The sequence below is a fragment of the Nicotiana tabacum genome, chromosome 9 (genome assembly GCF_000715075.1).
Source record: "Nicotiana tabacum cultivar K326 chromosome 9, ASM71507v2, whole genome shotgun sequence".
Taxonomy (NCBI): domain Eukaryota; kingdom Viridiplantae; phylum Streptophyta; class Magnoliopsida; order Solanales; family Solanaceae; genus Nicotiana; species Nicotiana tabacum.
The window spans coordinates 73,405,658-73,423,711 of NC_134088.1; the positions used below are offsets into that span (position 1 = coordinate 73,405,658).

Here is an 18,054-nt window from a genome sequence, read left to right on the forward strand (position 1 = left end):
CCTTTCTTTTGGTTCTTTTCCTGAAAAGGAAAATACAAAACGGGACTCGGAGATAACTCTTTAGATGATAACTGCATAACCCTTTTTCCATCAGAAAAGTTGTAACCCAAACAGGGAATAATTCAGTAATTTGCGTGTCTTTTGTGTCTAATCATCATTTGATACGGGCCAGCTTTTTTCCTATCATCTAAAATGGTTAGTAAAATTCCAAAGAACTAAATAAAATCAAACTTTCATGATACTTGGCCGTGGGTATTATCCTCGTTTAGAAGTAGTACTTCTTCAAATGGACTGCATTCCAATTTGATGGTAACACTTTGCCGTCCATGATTTCCAACTCATACGCTCCTTTTCCAGCAATGCCTCTAACCCTATATGGGCCTTCCCCATTTGGGCTCAGCTTTCCTGCGTTTGACACTTTTGTTGACCGGAATACCTTTTTGAGGACAAAGTCCCTAATCTTAAAATACCTCAAATTGGCTTTACTGTTATAATATCGTTCAATCATATAATTTTGAGCCGCCATTCGAATTAATGTTGCTTCTCTCCTTTCTTCTATCAAATCCAAATTTACCCGCAACTCTTCCTCATTTGCTGCTTCAGTGGCATGCGTATACCTCGTACTTGGTTCACCTATCTCTACCGGAATCAAAGTTTCTGCTCCGTATACAAGTGAAAATGGAGTCTCACCCGTACTAGTTTTTGTTGTTGTTCGGTAAGCCCATAGCACCCCGGGTAATACCTCTGGCCATTTTCCTTTTGATTCTTCCAATCTCTTCTTTAAGTTATTGATGATAACCTTATTTGTCGATTCAACTTGTCTGTTGGTCGCTGGGTGATTAGGTGCAGAAGTAATTCGTTTAATCTGCCAACTTTGGAAGAATTTTGTGACTTTCGTGCCTATGAATTATGGGCCATTGCCGCATATACAGATGCAATATGTTGTATTTGTGCAAGAATCTCTTAAAGTTTTCGGCTTTACAGTATAACAAGTGAGAAACTTATATAGAAACTATCTCGGTCATCTACTTTTACCATAAGATGTTGTCCCAAGCTACTAATATAGAGTGTCCAACAGCATAGCTAGACCAAGCCACACTTAGGATTACCAGTATATCCTAATTTTGTCTCGTACATGCATGAAGAAGAACCCATAATTGTTTTCTTTTTTTAAAAAAGATTCAACACCCAAATACGCTCTAATTTGTAGAAGATGCAAGAAAACACTGAAAATAATATATTAATGATACTACATTTCTACTCGGAGAAAAATTATAGTGGCTGATGTTGGGGACTCATTGTTGCGTGACCACAGGCATAAGAGTAGTTGTACTGTAACTTCTTATTATCCTCAGAGAGATTATTACTTTGGAACAAATACATAACTCCGCATTTAAAGCTATGTGCAAAATTACATGCATGAGTAAAGTTTTTCTGTTTGAGTTGGGAGAATGTCTTGTCACTCAAAATCATTTACCTACAATCTTGAAAGAGCCAGAGCCCAGAAGTCAACACCACCAAAAAGAAGAAAAAAAGAGACTCCTATTTTGAAGCAAGGCTTTTCTTTATTTGGTTTAGTATTTTGACCACTCTATTTAATTTCTTCACTCATGTTTCATCTGACGTCAAATTTAAGTGTAGAAATACTCAATTACTCCTCGCTACATATATATCAATGTTATAGTTCTTTTACACAAGCACCTAATTTCACGTGCCTCTAAAATGGTCTTTGTTTTGGAAGGTGAATTGAAAGTTGGCTTCATTACTACTGCCAATGTACTCGTCTCAAAGCAAATTACAAAGGGCGAAGTTTTTGTTTTTCCTAGAGGACTTGTCCATTTTCAGAAGAATAATGGCAAAGTTCCAGCAGCTGTTATTTCTGCTTTCAATAGCCAGTTTCCTGGGACTCAGTCAATAGCAGCCACTTTGTTTGCTGCTTCACCAACTGTGCCAGATGATATCTTGGCTCAGACATTCCAAATTAATACTGAGGATGTTCAGCAGATCAAGTCAAAGTTTGCACCTGCCAAGAAATTTTAGAATTTAGAATATATATAATAGTGGAGTAAGACATGGATTTTCATTGAGAAAGGTCGAAAAGGAACTATTATTAAAGTCGGGTACATCATCGGGGGTGTGGACCCTCTTCACAGATGGCGTTTCGAACATGAAAGGGTCCAGGCTAGGCATCATTTTGAAGCCTCCCACGGGTAATACAATAAGAGAAGCTATCAAAAGTTCCAAGTTAACTAACAATGAGGCCGAGTATGAGGCCATCATTGCAGGTCTCGAGCTAGCTAAAGGTTTGGGAGCAGAGGTCATCGAGGCAAAATGTGACTCCCTGCTTGTGGTAAACCAAGTCAACAGAACCTTTGAGATTCAAATGCATAGGTACTTGGACAAACTACAAGTGACTCTATATCGGTTTAAAGAATGGACCCTACAACATGTTCCTCGAGAACAAAACAACGAGGCCGATGCCCTTGTAAATTTGGGGTCATCGTTCGAAGACAACGAGATTAGCTCGGGGACTGTCGTACAACTTTCAAGGTCAATAATCTAAGAAGGCCACGCCGAAATCAACTCCACAAGTCTAACCTGGGATTGGAGGAACAAATATATTGAGTACCTAAAGAAAGGAAAGGTTCCATCGGATCCTAAGGAATCAAGGACTCTACGTACGAAGGACGTACGATTCACATTGGCCGAAGATGGAACACTATATAGAAGGATGTTTGATGGACCATTGGAAATATGTTTGGGACCACGAGGGCACATGCGGAAATCATTCCGGTGCCGAATCATTGGTTCACAAAGTCATCAGAGCAGGATACTATTGGGCCGATATAGAAAATGTTACAAAAGAGTTTGTTCGAAAGTGCGACAAATGTCAAAGGTATGCACCAATGATTCACCAACCTGGAGAGAAACTCCCTCTGTCTTATCCCCATGTCCATTCATAAAATGGGAAATGGATATCGTCGGCCCTCTACCATCGGCCCCAGGTAAAGCTAAATTTATTTTGTTTATGACTGACTATTTCTCTAAGTATGTTGAAGCACAAACTTTAGAGAAAATTAGAGAGAAAGAAGTCATAGACTTCATATGGAACCATATTATATGCCGATTCGGGATACCTGCCGAGATCGTATGCGACAATGGAAATCAATTTGTCGGAAGCAAAGTGACAAAGTTTCTCGAAGATCACAAAATAAAAAGGATCCTGTCGACGCCATATCATCCTAGTGGGAACAGACAGGCCGAATCGATAAATAAGACCATCATTCAAAATCTAAAGAAATGATTGAATGACGTTAAGGAATAATGGAGAGAAATATTGCCCGAAGTCCTTTGGGCGTATCGAACAACGTTCTCTTTAGTATATGGCACCAAAACTCTGATCTCGGTTGATGTCGGGGAACCTAGCATCAGGTTTCGATATACAACGGAAGAGTCAAATCACGAGGCTATGAATACAAGCCTCGAATTGCTAGATGAAACACCAAATCGAAAGGTACTACAATCGAAGATCTAATCATCAACACTTTAAAATCGGGGACTTGGTTCTGAGGAAGGTCACCCTAAATACGCGAGACCCAAACGAAGGAAAACTTAGCCTAAACTAGGAGGGACCGTATCAGGTCCTCGATATCATCGGAAAGGGATCCTACAAACTTGGCACGATGAACGACGAACAATTACCAAACAATTGGAATGTATCACTTCTCAAACGATATTACTGCTAAGGTACGACCTTATCCATTTTTGTTTATATTTTATACTAACCATTTGCAGGTACTTAATCGAAGACACCAAAGGATTCTCCAAACAAAAAGTCCTTAGGTCTGAAAGCACTCGTTGCACTCTTTTTCCCTTAGACCAGTTTTTGTCCCATATAGGTTTTTTCGGCGAGGTTTTTAACAAGGCAACTATTGTTCGTGCTAACTTAGAGCAATTCAACAGTATTTGAGGCTCCTTTACAATCAACCTCGAATACTGGGGGGCATCACCCTTGGATAGTTACAAGAAAAATACTTCGTGTCGGCAGGGTCTCGATAGGTAAAGGACCAAGTGGTCAAATGAACCGTGTCTAATCTATTAAAAGAAATATTTTTCCTTACCAGATGTTCCATGCCTTACAGAAATTTATACTTTACAATTTCATACTTATGATCTATTATGGAAACTGGCTTAAGGGCCGATCGCAACTAAAGTTTAAACAATTTACCCTATACTAGGGGACTGTCGTCCAATAAATCGACATGATCGAATTACTAAACCTCAAAATTGCAAGACCTTAAAAAGGAAATCCTTGATTTTATAGGTCACAGCCAACCCACTCGGGGAGTGACACTTCGAACGAGTTCGAAGTATAAGCAGGGAAACAAGCCTAAAGGGCAAATCCCAAACTAAAGGCTACAGCCAAATTAACACGGTTCGGAGACGTTCGAATTCCATTATAAAACAGGCCTTCAAATATTCTCATAAACCGATTAAAAAAGGCAACCCTCAGCTGAATTACTAAGGGTCTCAATAATATCGACCCTCGAAAAGCTCTAAAGGGTATCAAATTCTTCGAACTCCCGAACAATTTTGTGTTAAGGCATAACAAAGCAAAGGATTTTGATAACACCAATCCTCGAAAAACCTAATGGGTACAAATTTATCTCGTGCTAAGGCATGGAAAATTTTTATGATTAATTTTTCAAGCCGAAAAAGGGGAAAATCCATTCTTTTGAGGTCATATCGGCCTAATTCAAGAGCCTAAGGGCCATTTTATTTTTTGAGTTCGAGAAATCATCCTTACTCAACTAAAACCTAAGGGTCACTCTACTTCGTGTTCGAGCAAGTACTCACTCAATTTTAAAGACTACACATGTCCGACTTCGGTCTAGTTGCCTAAAGTCCCAAACTTGTGAGCAAAATCTCCATAAGGCATGAAGGCATGAATGAAATAGAATTTTCACGAGGCAAGAAATAGAATAAAGACAAGTCAAAAAACAAAAAGATCTTTTATATATACAAAAATATTTACAAGGATCGATCAGGGTCCTGCAAAAAAAGTTAAAAAAGAAAAAGCCTAAGATTCCTAATTTTCCTCAGGGGCATCTTCTTCTCCATCGAGGTACTCCCCATTCTCGGACCCGCTCTTGCTATCATCATCATTATTGGAAGAGGCCAACGCTCTAGCATCAGCTTCATGCTCTTTAGCCTTTATTATCTCGTCGGTAAGATTGAAACCTCGAGTATGGATCTCCTCGAGGGTTTCCCTCCGAGATTGGCATTTGGCAAGTTCAGCAATCCAATGTGCTCAAGTTTGAGCGGTCTCGGCTGCCTCTTTCACTTGGACTTGAGTGGCTTCAGCATCGGCCCGGTAGACGGCCAGTATCGCCTCTGCCTCGGCCTTTGCCTTTTCGCCTTCAGATTCGGCCTTTGTAAGTTCGGAAGCCAACCGAGCCTCAAGCTCCTCTATTTTCTTTGCCTGAGCTGAGCTCTTCTCCTTCATGCCTCGAAGCTGACTTTCGATCGATGGCAATTGGGCTCGAGCAACCTCTTTTTTAGTAGCAAAGCGATCCATACTTTCTTTCCACACCAAGGTCTCCGCCTTCATCATGTTTACCTCCTCGCGGAACTGCTCGATCCTCTCGACCTTCTGCTGTAACTGTGAGATTGAAATGTTAGCCACTGTTCTCGAATCGAGCCTATGAGCTTTTAAGATTTTCATTACCTGCTCGATCAAGTCGGTCTGATCTTGGTGAGCCTTGGCCAAGTCGGCTCGGAGGTCCTTGATCTCCTCTTCTTTTTGCCCACTGAGAAGTTTAAGGGCATTTCTCTCCTCAGTGAGCCCTCGAAGTTCGGCCTCACATCCACTCAGCTCTGCTCGGGACTTTGAAAATGCCTCCTGATGGAGTGCCAAAGCCTATACGGAAAAAAGAAAGGAAATTAGACAAGAAAAGAAGAAATAAACTAAGTATGATATCGACAAAGGGAGTTGAGACTCACCCGATTCAAGGCTTGTTGAGCCTCATCGAGGAGACTCGATGCTTCACTCAGGTCGGTAGCATCTCCACCCCGATAAAGTAACCACGGAAGGGGTTGTCCCCTCCATGGGCCCCGTCTACTTCGGGAGTCCTCGTAGCATGGGCCTCCCGAATTGCCTCCTCGGAAAATGCATGGAGAATCGGCGAGTCTCCAATATTTATTGCCCCAAGTGAGCCACTTGGGGCGTTCTGCTCGTTGCGAAGAGCCTCGAAGCTGGCCCCTTCAGACATACCCTCCTTTTACTCATCTCGGCGGGAGGCATCTTCGATCTTCGATGACTCGGGGACTTTGCACGAGTCCTTTTCCAAGACCCCCTCGGCTCGAGGTGGAATATCCTTAACCACCAACGACTCAGCGGCCTTTGGGGCCTCGATAGTTTTCTTCACTCGGGCCAACAGTTCTGAGCCATTGTCTTCATATTCTTCTTCTTCTGCCTCCCTTAGCCATTGAATCATATCAGCAGGTAGGGCAACAATGTCTTTCTTCGGCTTACGAACCAGATTCTTCTTAGTCTTTGGATCCTCAGAGGTTGAGGTCCTTTTCCTTTTCATATCCTTTGCCGGTTTCAGAACTGGGGTCGAAGTGTCCTCCTCACCATACAAGGCTTCATGACTGCATCCTTGCCCAGGCTTGTACACGAGAAAATTAAATAAGTAGAAGAATGGCATCTTAATCAAATCATAAAATACACAAAAAGTGGGCTTACCATGATTCTTGGCCTCCCATCGGCCCTTTGCTAAATTGCGTCATGAGTGTACGGCGTATTTAGAGGTCGAGGCTAGGTTCTGAACCCATCTCTAGAGGTCGGGAATTGCACGGGGCATCCAAGAGACCGTTACATCATGGAAAAAGACATCAATGAGAAAACACAAAGGAACAAATAGTACATGGAAGCTAACAGTGAGACGGTACTTATGATTCATGTTCAATTTCTCAAGAAATAACATCTTCTCGGCTGGGATTAGGTCGGATGTCCTCACTCAAACAAACCGGCCCATCCAGCCTCGATCCTTGTCCTCTTCCATGCTCGAGAACATCACTTTGGTAGACCGATGATGGAGTTTTATAAACCCGCCTTGATAGAGGCGGGGGCTATACAATCTGATAAGGTGATCGAGGGTGAAAGGGAGCCCCTTGACTTTGCTCACGAAGAATCGGAGAAGAATAATAATTCGCCAAAAGGAATGATGGATTTGGCCTAGGGTTATTTGATATTGAAGGCAAAAATCAATGATGATGGGGTCGAGGGGGCCCAGCATGAAAGGGTAAGTGTAAACACTTAGAAACCCTTCCACATGGGTGGTGATGTCTTCTTCGGGGGTCGGGATCACCACTTATGTGCCCTCTCAGTTGCACTCTTTCTTTATGCTACCCCACCCCACACAGAAGAATCGGGGATGGGCCTCGCTTTTGATGACTAGTTAAAAGGCACAAACTCTTGAACTAATTGCCTACTTGAATGAATAATAGACTATCAACTCCACCCCATTTCAGAGGGGACAACACCCGCTGCAAGAACGAATGACAACATTTTCCCCAACCCTACAACCTTAAGTGCAGGGCCAATAGCCGGAATAGTAAATTCATATAAAGGCTTTTTACTAATAGTATGGGTCACTGGCTAGGTTACATTTCTAGTTTCGATAAACTTAGTGATGTTAAACCCCTGCGGTCGATACTCTAGATAGAAAAACTGCTCGTAGTTGAATAGAGGGCCAAATATGGAGCAATCTGGTGTATTATCCATTGAGTAAGGGTCCACCTTGTACCAGACAACAAAACTTACACTCGTGACCATAGGAGCCAAGTAACGCCCAAAATATCCGGGACCACATGTTACAACATCTGTTAAAACTCTCTCAGCATTCACATGTTCATTCAACAATCCACGAATCCCGGTTATAAACATACTATCGAGTGAAATTTTACTAGTTATATATGATAACCCAAGTTTATTACAGTATACAGCCAGTTTTTCTAATTTATCACTACAATATTCTAATTCGTTTACTAGAAATTTAGATTGACCTAGCAGAAAGGAAAAGCAAAATCCATACTTATTTTATCTAAATTATTGTACGACCCCGGGTAATAGGGTAAAAAGTCATCTAAGCGGATACCTTTCTTCATACCTTGTATATACCCTCCAACCAAGGATGAAATGTGTTCAAAGAGCTATAAAAATGGGGCGTAGTGCTTGAGCTTGCCTCCGCATTATCATTACCCGATGAAGATCTAGCATTACCATTATCACTATCAGAAGAAGTCCCGCTATCAATCGTCAGTTTTTCGAACTGCTTACCCGGCGTATAATCATCCAGGTCCTGGATATTCTTCGATACATTCAAAAGTCTATACCAATCAATACTTCAAGGCAACATAACTGGAATTTATCTATTCAGCTGAATATAAACCCTATAAACAGTGTTTACCAAATACCACCCGCGCCAACCTCGATCACCACTAGAGAAAAAATGGCGGAGGGATAATTGAAGGTAAGCAGGTCTTATATCCTATATATGTCATTTTTAGCGAATAAAACCTTGTTTAAGGAAATTGATAATCATCATAATAGGCCAGAAATACTAAGTATAAAATCCTATTAAGTAAATTTCACAACTAATGATGATCAAACAATCAACTAGACCTGGACGACCTCCCTTCTTTTTACCGTATGAAACATCAACTTTACCATCTATAACTTCATCCCTTACTTCCATAACATAAAATTTCTTTAAATTTTCTATTAAATGGGATTTATTTGCCACTTCTATAACATCAGATTCATTTATCACTTCTATAACATCGAATTCATTCATAGCATCCATAAGCCATGGGGCATAAAAACAGATATCGAACCAGGTCGGATAAAAAGTTCTACGCATGGTCTACCAAAGAAAGGGATTTCCCCACTCTTGATAAGGTAAACCATTAAAGGCGTAACAAAGCACACCTCAAAAATAAATATTAGAATTTTTTTTACTTATCCTCTTACTAATGCAAAGTCGACATATCTACAGATATATGAATATATAATTGAAATAGGTCGGGCTATACCAATAAGGTAGTTTACACCAATAAGATAGTATCTTATATTCATAAGAATGAATCTCCTAGTCCTTAGAAAACCGAGATACCAAATAACAAAGATATGCATTATATTACCTATAATGTGTAAATACAATATCTTAAATACTCGTATAAGCAGGTTAATCATTCAAGTCTTAATATATAAAAATAGTATAATTAAAACCCTAGAAACTGTGTTAGTTTCCCTCACCCAGAGCCAAACACGGTAGCTCCCATCTAGGAGAGATCAAGAAGGCGGAGGTACAATTCCAGCTAAGCATGGTTTTTATCCTATAGAGTTGCAAGATATTATAGTATTAAAATTATAAATCTTAAAGGCAATGATAAAGAAAAATCTTTTGTTTCTTTTTAGCATTTATCATATCCATTAAAATTTATACTAATGAATTTAAAAATACAATCATCTTTGATAGTTACTCTAAAGTGAAACTTAAATTGAACTTAATTTGGCGAGAGCAAATCATGCACATTGCAAAAGCTTAAATATAAGAATCTTACATACTACCATAGGACCAATTCATGGGAAAAGGAAAACATTGAACCAGAGGCAACGAAGAAGAAGAAGAAACTGTAGAAATGGAAGCCACATTTGTCGTTGGGTCTATATTTACTGTATTAGTGGATAAAAGGCATGACACATTGACTCTAACCAAAGATTTCTTGGTCAAAGTCAATATCTAGGAGAAATCGGGTTACTGATAACCAAGATTTACTTCACTTTCCCAATAATTTGAAGTATAAACCAAGGAATGGAAATAATTGATAAAGAAAATATGAAACAAATTGATAATCACTTCCAAAATTACGGTTTAGAACCTTAGAATAAAGTAAAGAATGATTGCATAAATTTCAGTAATTATCCGATGATATTACAAATGAAGTTCCAGTCCTTATATATAGGAGCATACAATTGTAACGATTTCCTTACTTAATTCAGTCTTACTAATGGTATTAATTGCCTTGATTGCCCGTTACCATATACAATTGTAACAAATATTTATGTCTAAAGATTTCTTGTAACCGTATCGATTTTCCTTCCTTATTTATGACAGGTTTGTGCATCCTCCCTTCTTAACAGCCTTTATTCATTCCGTTCCCGGTTCTCCTTTTACATCTATCAAGTCCGGCTCTTTTCTCAGTGTAACTCCGTGGGTGTTCTTCCCATGCCTTTTTCGCACTCTTTAACTCATCTAACTAAGAAATTCACTTGTCACTATATTGATGGTCCTCGTACCATGCCCTGTCACCTTGTTGATAGTCCACGTGTTATGCCTTTTTTCCACTAATACAAATAGCCCCCCATTTTCTGAATATTCTAAACTGAATATTCGGGAAGTGGTAAAAATATTTATGGCAAGAATTCTTTGCCTCCGTTTCTCGAGTATCATTACGCTCTTTTCAGAATCAATGCGACATATGTCACATCCATTTAATGCTCATGCCACGTGATTTCAGTTGATTGGTTGTGCAGTTTCTCAGCGCATTTTAGGGTTTTTTCTGTGGCTACAGTAGTCACGAAGTGATAGTTCTATTATGACATTTTATAATGATCAACTTTGATGACGGTCGCATCTCCTTATAAATACTTCATCCCCTTTAATTTCTTGAAACCTTTTTCCTTCTTCTCTGTATCCATCATCTTAACCTCCATTCTTAGTCCTATACCTTTTATGTGTACTTTCTTTGTTAAACATGTCTTCTTCAACACTAGACCCTCGCAAAGTTGTGAATGTCGATGAGTTTGCTCCTTCTACTGACCCTACTAGGAGTAGGAGAGATGGTAGACTACACAGTCTTGGTTCGTTATCTACTTCTCAATGTAGTACTTCCAAACCATCTTCTTCTAGACCTAGAGCTCCTTTAACCCCTAGATCTTCTTCTAAAAATAGGGATTAGAACGAACATATGCACGAGCCTACAGTTTTTGAGATTGTTCCTCAAGAGTTTTCTTTTGTATCAGATCGTGAAGCCATGAAAAATCAAGTTTCTTCTATCGATTCCCTTAACCTTGTTGAACACTACCCAAGTCTGATTACTCTTGGTCTTCTTTCTTTAGTTTGACGAGAATGTCATTGGAAACCAGATTTCCCAGTTTTAATTTCTGGTGCCAACCAATGAATCACTTCTTACCATGATGGCTTTTTTTTGGTTTACACCTATCCTTTTACTTTAGGGTTTAAACCTCCCATTGGCCTAGTGATCATCGAGTTCTGTCATTATTTTAATGTTTGCCTTAGTGAAATTGGTCCCATTGTGTGGAGGGAAGTAGCATGCCTTCGCTATTTATCGGATTTAGTTTCAGCTCCTTTTAATTTCCGTCACTTACTTCATCTTTACTTTCCTAAGTTGTTTCGTGAAGGTATCTTTTCTCTCGTGCCTAGAAATAAAAGGCTTTTTGTTAGCCCCGAGGATGATCGTGACCGTGGATGGTATGCCCTCTTTGTTGCTGCCCCCACTAGTGGATTAGTGGATGGAGAAAACACGCCTTTTCCAGAAAAATAGAACTTTGCACGTAAGTTTTCTGTTTCTTTTTTTTTCTTTCTTTGATGTCCTGAGCTGCTTTATATAATCGCATATTCATGTTTTCAGCAACCATGAAAGTCTTCGAAGAAATTTTCGACTTCCGTGCTTGGGTAGAAAAATATTGACTGTTGCTACCATGGACAAAAGATCTAGAAAATTTCTTTCACAGAAATTTGGTTAGAAAGTGAAGACTCACGGTACTCTTTAATCTCACACTTTCTTTCCTTCTTTACTCATTCATATATTACTTTTTCATCACCTTTTTTTTTATTAGGGTTTGCTATTCGTGGCATCAATCCCGCATTTGTTCCGTTCACCTGGATTTCTGTAAGTCTTGCTCAAGAATGAATTTTGAGTGCTTCTTCCTCCAAGAGAATAATTGTTGAAGCCCGTGGGTCTGATGATGAAGAAGGTTCCTTGGTGAGAAAACAGCGTGTCAGAAGACGCATGGTTTCAGATGATGAAACCCATGTCTCTCATGATCCCCAATCAAGTTCGATTCCCTTTAGACTCATTGATGAGTCAAATAGTGCTCCTTTAGAAATTTCTGATGAATATGCTGGAAACTCAACCAATCCCCCCCCCCCTCCAAGTCTTGTTGAAAATTTATTCGCCCATGGCTTTGAGGGTGAGGAAGGCCTCGATCCTATTTCTGAAGAACTGCCTCTTTCTTCCCTTCCAATTTTACCCACTGTTAACTCCCTGTGTCTTTACCTGATGTTACCCCAATTGTTGCTCCCGATGCTGCTCCTTATGTAGAAGTTGAGCCTTCTTGTAGAAGGAGGGATATGAAAAGAGTTGTTATTGAAGTCCTCGAGGGTGGGAATTTGTTGAGAAAATCTAGAGAAGCTGATGTATGGCTGAAACCGTTGTTAGGACCCGTGAAAAAGAAGAAGTTGGAGGGTCACAATTCCTTGACTTTAATGAATGACATCGTTCATTCTTCTCTTAAGGTATAACTTTATTGATACTTCCTTCCTTTCTTTTCTTCATTCATAACTCTTCTTCTTTTTCCTTTTTTTTGTAGATTAATTTGATAGGCACTGAGCTTATGAAAAGGATCTCTTGGTCTGACCAGCAACTAATTGAGTTTCACATAGAGGCTGATAACTGGAGAGAACAATTTGAAGGTCTTCAGTTAGAGAAGGACGTTCTTGCAGAGGAAAAAAAAAGCTTTGGAACAACAACTGAGGATGGTTTATGTGGCCCAAATGCACACCACAAATATAGGTAGTGAGGTGGTCGAAGCAATAATAAAACCCAATGCAAGTCGGGATCGAATCCTCAGGAAGTTAGAATTGGGATTAGGTATTTATTTAGTGTAATTGTATAATATGTCTTAGATTACACTTCCACATTCTTATTTATTGTTTCTACTTCTACTTTAAACTATTGATTGTAATTATAAAACTAGGATACAATATTTTTGGTTTTGGTTGTTTTCCAAATGATAAAGGATCTAGGGTCGTGACTTCCACCTAGATGATTACATAATGGGTCGTAAACGCTAGGGCACGTTTGACTGATCGAGGTTGTAATATAGCAATCACACGCAATTACCCACTCTATACCTCTCGGTAGTTTGAGTGATTTTGCCCAATTTGGCTTTCTCAAGTCCAAATGGGCATTGCACAAAATAAGTGATAAGTGCTCAAGTCGGGTCTTACTATCTCTAGATTCAACCCTTTAATTGGGGCTATCAATTTCTTGAGTTAACCCCAATTCCTTGTTAGCCAAGTTTTCCTAGACTTAGTCTCTCTTTCTCAAGTAGAGACTAAGTCAATTAGGCATGAATCAATGTCTGCAACCGTTAATCCTTGAATTCAAGCAAGATCTAGGCTAAATATCACTAACCCAATCTGTCACGCCCAACCTCGGGGAGCGCGACCGGCGCTCAACCGAGTGAACCCGGTGGAGAAAGCCTATTAAACATTTCCTACTGACTCATTCATAACCCAAAATGGGATCGCATCACCATTTGTAAAATCGGGGAGAGATCAGTTATATAAATATATAAACGTTGCAAGTTCATTTTCCTTATATACATTATGCCATAGTTGAGTTTCCAAAATACAACTCGGTCCAACGACTGCCCCAACATACATACATGACCCACAAAAACGTCTACGGAGCCTCTAAGGATACAAAAGAGCAACATGACAATACCGGCAACAAGGCCCCGGCTATACCTCAAAATGTGAAAACTTATACAGAAGAAGGACTACATGACCCCTGGGAGAAAGGGGGCTCACCAAGACTGCTGTGAGGAGAGAATGAGAGCACCAGTATCTGCGATCGGCACTATCTGTGATGAAACCACCTACATCTATTCAAAGATGTAGCTCCCCCGGTAAAAGGGACGTTAGTACTGTCGAATAGTACTAGTATGTAAGGAAAACACCAATCTTAGTAGAATGAACAGTGAAACAAAGAGAAGGCAGTCATAATAATCAATAAGTACTTCATAGAAATACAAAGAAAACACCGAGTAAGGATTACATAGTTTCCAATTCAATATTTCCATCTTCTTAGATTAATAATCTTTACTGCCAAAGCCACAACTCACAATGCCACCGTGTTTTTACACGGAGTCCGGTCTCGGCCAGACCGGCTACTTGAATATTTTCAAGGCTTTGAGTGATGATTGAAGATCAATTTGATGAAAACTTAGGCCCTCCCTCTTGAACCCTCTGTCTCTCTCACTCTAGAAGCATCAGAAAATGAGCTCAAAATAGACCTAAAGGGTGTTTTAACGGAATAGGGGTCGGGTTTTAAATTAAGAAAAAATGGTGCCCCGACACAGGTTTGCGGTCGCATATGCGACCGCATAATGGTTATGAGGTCCGAAAAGTGACCGCAGAAATGGCCCTCAGGGGCCTAAACTTTCGGCTCAGGTATGCGACCAGTATGCGGTCCACATACTTGTTCTACGGTCGCATAATGCACCCCAGAACTCCCTCCGCAGACACCCAAGAGGAATTATGTGACCGATATGCGGTCCGCATATCAAATATGCGGTCGCATAATTGACCGCAAAACTGACCTCAAATTGGCCAAACTTACTGTTTCACTCTGCGGCCATTATGCGGTCCGCAGAGTGATTATGCAGCCGCATAATGTGCCGCAGAAACACGTTCTTCTGCGAAACATTTTCCTGTCAGTCCGTAGGGTACTGTTCAATCCAAAAAGTCTGAACTGCGACGAGTTCTATCTTGGCACCACGAAGTAACACAGGAATCTATCTTGGCATCATGAAACCCCGAGTATTTTGGTTAAAATTTTTACGGGTCCTTACATCCTCCCCCACTTAAGATCATTCGTCCTCGAATGAGGATCAAGGTTCACTTATCACAGTTTCAGTTATGCCACATACCATCAGCCCCAAATTTGCCTAACTTCCTAACTTCCTGAAAATTTTGCCAGAGTTTCCTTTGTATTTGGGCCTATCCACCTGCCAGAGAGTCCCCGAAGCACACCTTTGCAACATATATAGAATTAAATGACACAACAAAATGCAAAATAACATCATATATAGCTAGAAAAGAGTGTCTTTATATTAGCCGAACAAGCGATACAAACTTTAGGGGAAACACCTTCATAGAACTATTACATGGCTATTCAAACAAATGAGGGTACTTTTCTTTCATTTCATTCTCGGCTTCCCAAGTAGCCTCTTCGACTTGTTGGTTTCGCCATAACACCTTCACGGATGCAATTTCTTTGTTTCTCAACTTTCGGACCTTCCTATCAAGAATAGACTCCAGAATTTCTACATATGACAATTCTTCACTAACCTCGATGGTCTTAACCGGCACAATAGCGGAAGGATCTCCAACTACCTTCTTCAACATAGACACATGGAATACCGGGTGTACTAATGACATCTCATGTGGTAGTTCAAGCTTGTACGCCACCTGACCAATCTTTTGAATGATTCTATACGACCCGACATACCTCGGACTTAATTTTCCTTTCTTCCCAAACCGCATGATCCCCTTCATGGGAGATACCTTCAAGAACACCCAATCATCTTCTTTGAACTCTAAGTCTCTGTGACGAACATTCGAGTAGGATTTTTGATGACTTTGAGCAGTTTTCAACCGCTCTTTTATGATCTTAATCTTTTTTGTAGCCTGATGCACAAGGTCTGGTCCTATTAGTTCTGCTTCTCCAACCTCGAACCACCCCAATCGGTGATCTACATCTTCTACCATACAAGGCCTCAAACGGTGCCATCTGAATACTGGCATGGAAGCTGTTGTTATAAGAAAATTCTATGAGTGGCAAATGATCATCCCAGCTACCCTTGAAGTCAAGCACACACGCATGCAACATGTCCTCAAGCGTTTGAATAGTCCGCTCTGCTTGCCCGTCAGTCTGTGGATGGAAAACCATGCTAAGATTTACCTGCATACCCAAACCTTGCTGAAACTTCTTCAAGACATTAGCTGTGAATTAGGCCCCTCGATCGGAAATGATGGTAATCGGAGTGCCATGAAGCCTGACTATTTCCTTGATATACAACTGAGCATATTGTTCCGCAGTGTCGGTGGATTTAACTGGCAAAAGGTGAGCTGATTTTGTGAGTCGATCCACGATCACCTAAATTGAGTCAAACCTACGCGGCGTGCGTGGTAACCCTACCACAAAATCCATGTTGATCATTTCCCATTTCCACATTGGAATTTCTATACTATGAGCTAACCCACCGGCCCTTTGATGCTCAATCTTCACTTGTTGACAGTTTGAACATTTTGCCACAAAGTCCGCCACACCCCTCTTCATGTCATTCCACCAGTAAACATCCTTGAGATCATGATACATTTTTGTAGAGCCTAGGTGCACGGAATATCTAGAAGTATACACTTCTGCCATATCCTTTCCCGAAGACCATCTACATTTGGAACACATAGTCGTCCTTGGTACCATAATGTACCGTCATCCATGCCAAGATAAAAAGTTGTAGTCTTATGTTTATGAATCCCTTCCTTCAGCTGCACCAACACTGGATAACTGTATTGCTTCTCCTTGACCTCCGTCACTAGTGATTATTCTGCCCTATTCCGCACAATCACTCCCCCTTCACTAGAGTCCGTAAGACCAACTCCCAAACTGGCCAACTGGTGAATATCCTAGGCCAAGGGCCTTTGACATGCCTCCAAGTGAGCCAAGCTACCCATAGATTTCCGACTAAGAGCATCCACCACTACATTAGCTTTTTCCTGATGATATAAAATGTCGATGTCATAATCTTTGAGCAACTCAAGCCGCCTTCTCTGCCTTAAGTTCAATTCCTTCTGTTTGAAGATGTATTGAAGACTCTTGTGGTTCGTGAATACATCTATATGGACTCCATACAAATAATGACTCCAAATTTGTAATGCAAAAACCACCGCCGCAAGCTCTAAGTCATCAGTTGGATAGTTGTTTTTCATGATTCTTAAGTTGCCTTGAAGCATATGCTATAACCTTACCATGTTGCATTAATACACACCCAAGACCGATCCTTGAAGCATCGCAATACACCACAAACCCCTCAGTACCCTCTAGCAGGATCAATACCGGTGCTGAAGTCAATCTGGATTTCAATTCCTGGAAGCTCCTTTCATAAGCATCGGACCACTGGAACATAATAGCCTTCTGCGTCAATTTAGTCAACGGAGAGGCAAGAGCGGAGAACCCCTCCACAAACCTCCTATAATACCCAGCCAAACCCAAGACACTGCAAATATCTGTTGGAGTAGTAGGTCTAGGCCAATCTTTCACAGATGCAATCTTTTGAGGATCAACCTTAATTCCTTTTCCGGAGACGACATGACCCAGGAATGTAACAGATTCAAGGCAAAATTTACATTTTGAGAACTTTTCATACAATTGGTGTTGATGAACCCTGAGGGGATCAACGTGATCCTCTCGACTTCGTAAATACACAAGGATGTCGTCAATGAATACTGTCACAAAGGAGCCGAGGAACGACTTGAAGACTCGATTCATAAGATCCATGAAAGCTGCCGGGGCATTTGTTAGCCCGAAAGACATTACCAAAATTTCAAAGTGCCCATACCGAGTTCTGAAAACTGTTTTCGGAATATCCTGCTCCCTTACCTTCAATTGATGGTACCCGGACCGCAAATCAATTTTGGAGAAGTACTTAGCACCTTGTAATTGATCAAACAAATCATCTATTCTAGGCAATGGGTATTTGTTTTTGATTGTAACTTTGTTGAGTTGCCCGTAATCAATACACATACGCAGCGATCCATCTTTCTTCCTGACAAAGAGAACCGGTGCGCCCCAAGGCGACACACTCGGTCGGATGAAATCTTTCTCTAGCAAATCCCTTAGTTGTTCCTTTAGCTCTTTCAATTCTGTCGGCGCCATTCTATAAGGTGGAATGGA

At 40.6% G+C, this 18,054-nt stretch overlaps 2 protein-coding genes across 2 annotated transcripts; one reads left to right on the top strand and one right to left on the bottom strand.

Moving 5' to 3' along the window:
* Positions 1-265: 265 nt before the first annotated feature.
* Positions 266-1,155, bottom strand: LOC142163961 (uncharacterized). The gene is made up of 2 exons (XM_075221118.1): positions 1,110-1,155; positions 266-900 (listed from the first exon to the last, which is right to left on the bottom strand). The coding sequence occupies exons 1-2, from the start codon at positions 1,153-1,155 to the stop codon at positions 266-268; spliced, it is 681 nt and encodes a 226-aa protein (XP_075077219.1).
* A 567-nt stretch (positions 1,156-1,722) lies between these two features.
* Positions 1,723-2,040, top strand: LOC107797929 (nectarin-1-like). The gene has a single exon (XM_016620851.1). It carries the CDS (start codon positions 1,723-1,725, stop codon positions 2,038-2,040), a length of 318 nt encoding a protein of 105 aa, XP_016476337.1.
* The last annotated feature ends 16,014 nt before the right edge of the window (positions 2,041-18,054 follow it).